This window comes from Condylura cristata, unplaced genomic scaffold (assembly GCF_000260355.1).
Source record: "Condylura cristata isolate star-nosed mole 26May11 unplaced genomic scaffold, ConCri1.0 scaffold00035, whole genome shotgun sequence".
NCBI classification, from domain to species: domain Eukaryota; kingdom Metazoa; phylum Chordata; class Mammalia; order Eulipotyphla; family Talpidae; genus Condylura; species Condylura cristata.
The window spans coordinates 15,098,639-15,099,763 of NW_004567136.1; the positions used below are offsets into that span (position 1 = coordinate 15,098,639).

The 1,125-nt window shown below is 74.4% G+C and overlaps 1 protein-coding gene across 1 annotated transcript in view; it reads left to right on the plus strand.

Moving 5' to 3' along the window:
* Positions 1-30: 30 nt before the first annotated feature.
* HDDC3 (HD domain containing 3) overlaps positions 31-1,125 on the plus strand; it is a 4,221-nt gene continuing 3,126 nt past the window's right edge. Inside the window, exons 1-4 of the mRNA XM_004693007.1 lie at positions 31-160; positions 404-459; positions 554-794; positions 1,003-1,120. Coding sequence (XP_004693064.1) covers positions 49-160; positions 404-459; positions 554-794; positions 1,003-1,120 — 527 coding nt within the window. The 5' untranslated portion in view covers positions 31-48. The remainder of the gene's footprint in view (positions 161-403; positions 460-553; positions 795-1,002; positions 1,121-1,125) is intronic.

Below are 1,125 nucleotides of genomic sequence, written 5' to 3' on the forward strand. Positions count from 1 at the left end.
CCCGGCTGTCGGCGCCCCGGGACTGCGGGCGCCCGCCTCCCCGGCGCAATGGACTCCGCGGCGGCACGGCTGCTGGAGGCTGCAGACTTCGCGGCTCGCAAGCACCGCTGGCAGCGGCGGAAGGACCCCGAAGGGACCCCCTATATCAACCACCCCATCGGTGGGGGCGAGCCCGCCACCGTGCGCGCCCGCGGGGGAGGGAGGACCCGAGAAGGGAAGGCGGAGCGCGCGCGCACACTGGGCACCTGCCGGGTACCGCGCTCTGTGCCCGGCACGCTGCTGTTGCGCCTCACAGCCACCCGGGCGGCAGCGCGGCTCGGCGCCTTCCCGCCGTGACGCCAAGCGGACTGCAGGACTCGCCCGAGGCCGCCCGACCCGCCTGACTTCCCGTTTGCCCCTCCAGGTGTGGCTCGCATCCTGACCCACGAGGCCGGCATCGCTGACGTGGTGGTGTTACAGGTAACCCCCCCTGCGCCAGGAGGCCGGGCGCGTCCGGGCCCGGGCCACTCCGGGCACTGCCTGATGGCCACAGCTGACGGGCGGCCGTCCCCAGGCCGCCCTGCTCCACGACACGGTGGAGGACACCGACACCACCCTGGATGAACTGGAGCTGCACTTCGGGGCACAGGTGCGGCGTCTGGTGGCGGAGGTGACAGACGACAAGACTCTGCCCAAGCTGGAGAGGAAGCGGCTGCAGGTGGAGCGGGCGCCCCACAGCAGCCCCGGCGCCAAGCTGGTGAAGCTGGCGGACAAGCTGCACAACCTGAGGGACCTGAACCGCTGCACCCCTCAGGGTACGCTGCCCCGCCTGCTCCGGAGGGGGGCGGGGTGCCCCTCACGGGACGGTCAGCCCCCCTGGAGGAGCGCTGGGGGTGACCCCGGGGGACGACCCTGCTCTCGGCGCGGCGAGGAGGGCCGAGGGCGCCGTGGGGAGGGGCCCCTCAGCGGGCCGTGGCGGGCCCAGCCCCGCTGTACTGGCCGCGGCTCTGTGCCCCTCCGCAGGGTGGTCCGCGGCCCGCGTCCAGGAGTACTTCCAGTGGGCGGCGCAGGTGGTCAGAGGGCTGCAGGGGACGAGCCCGCCGCTGGAGGAGGCGCTGCGGCAGCTGTTCAAGGAGCGGGGGCTGG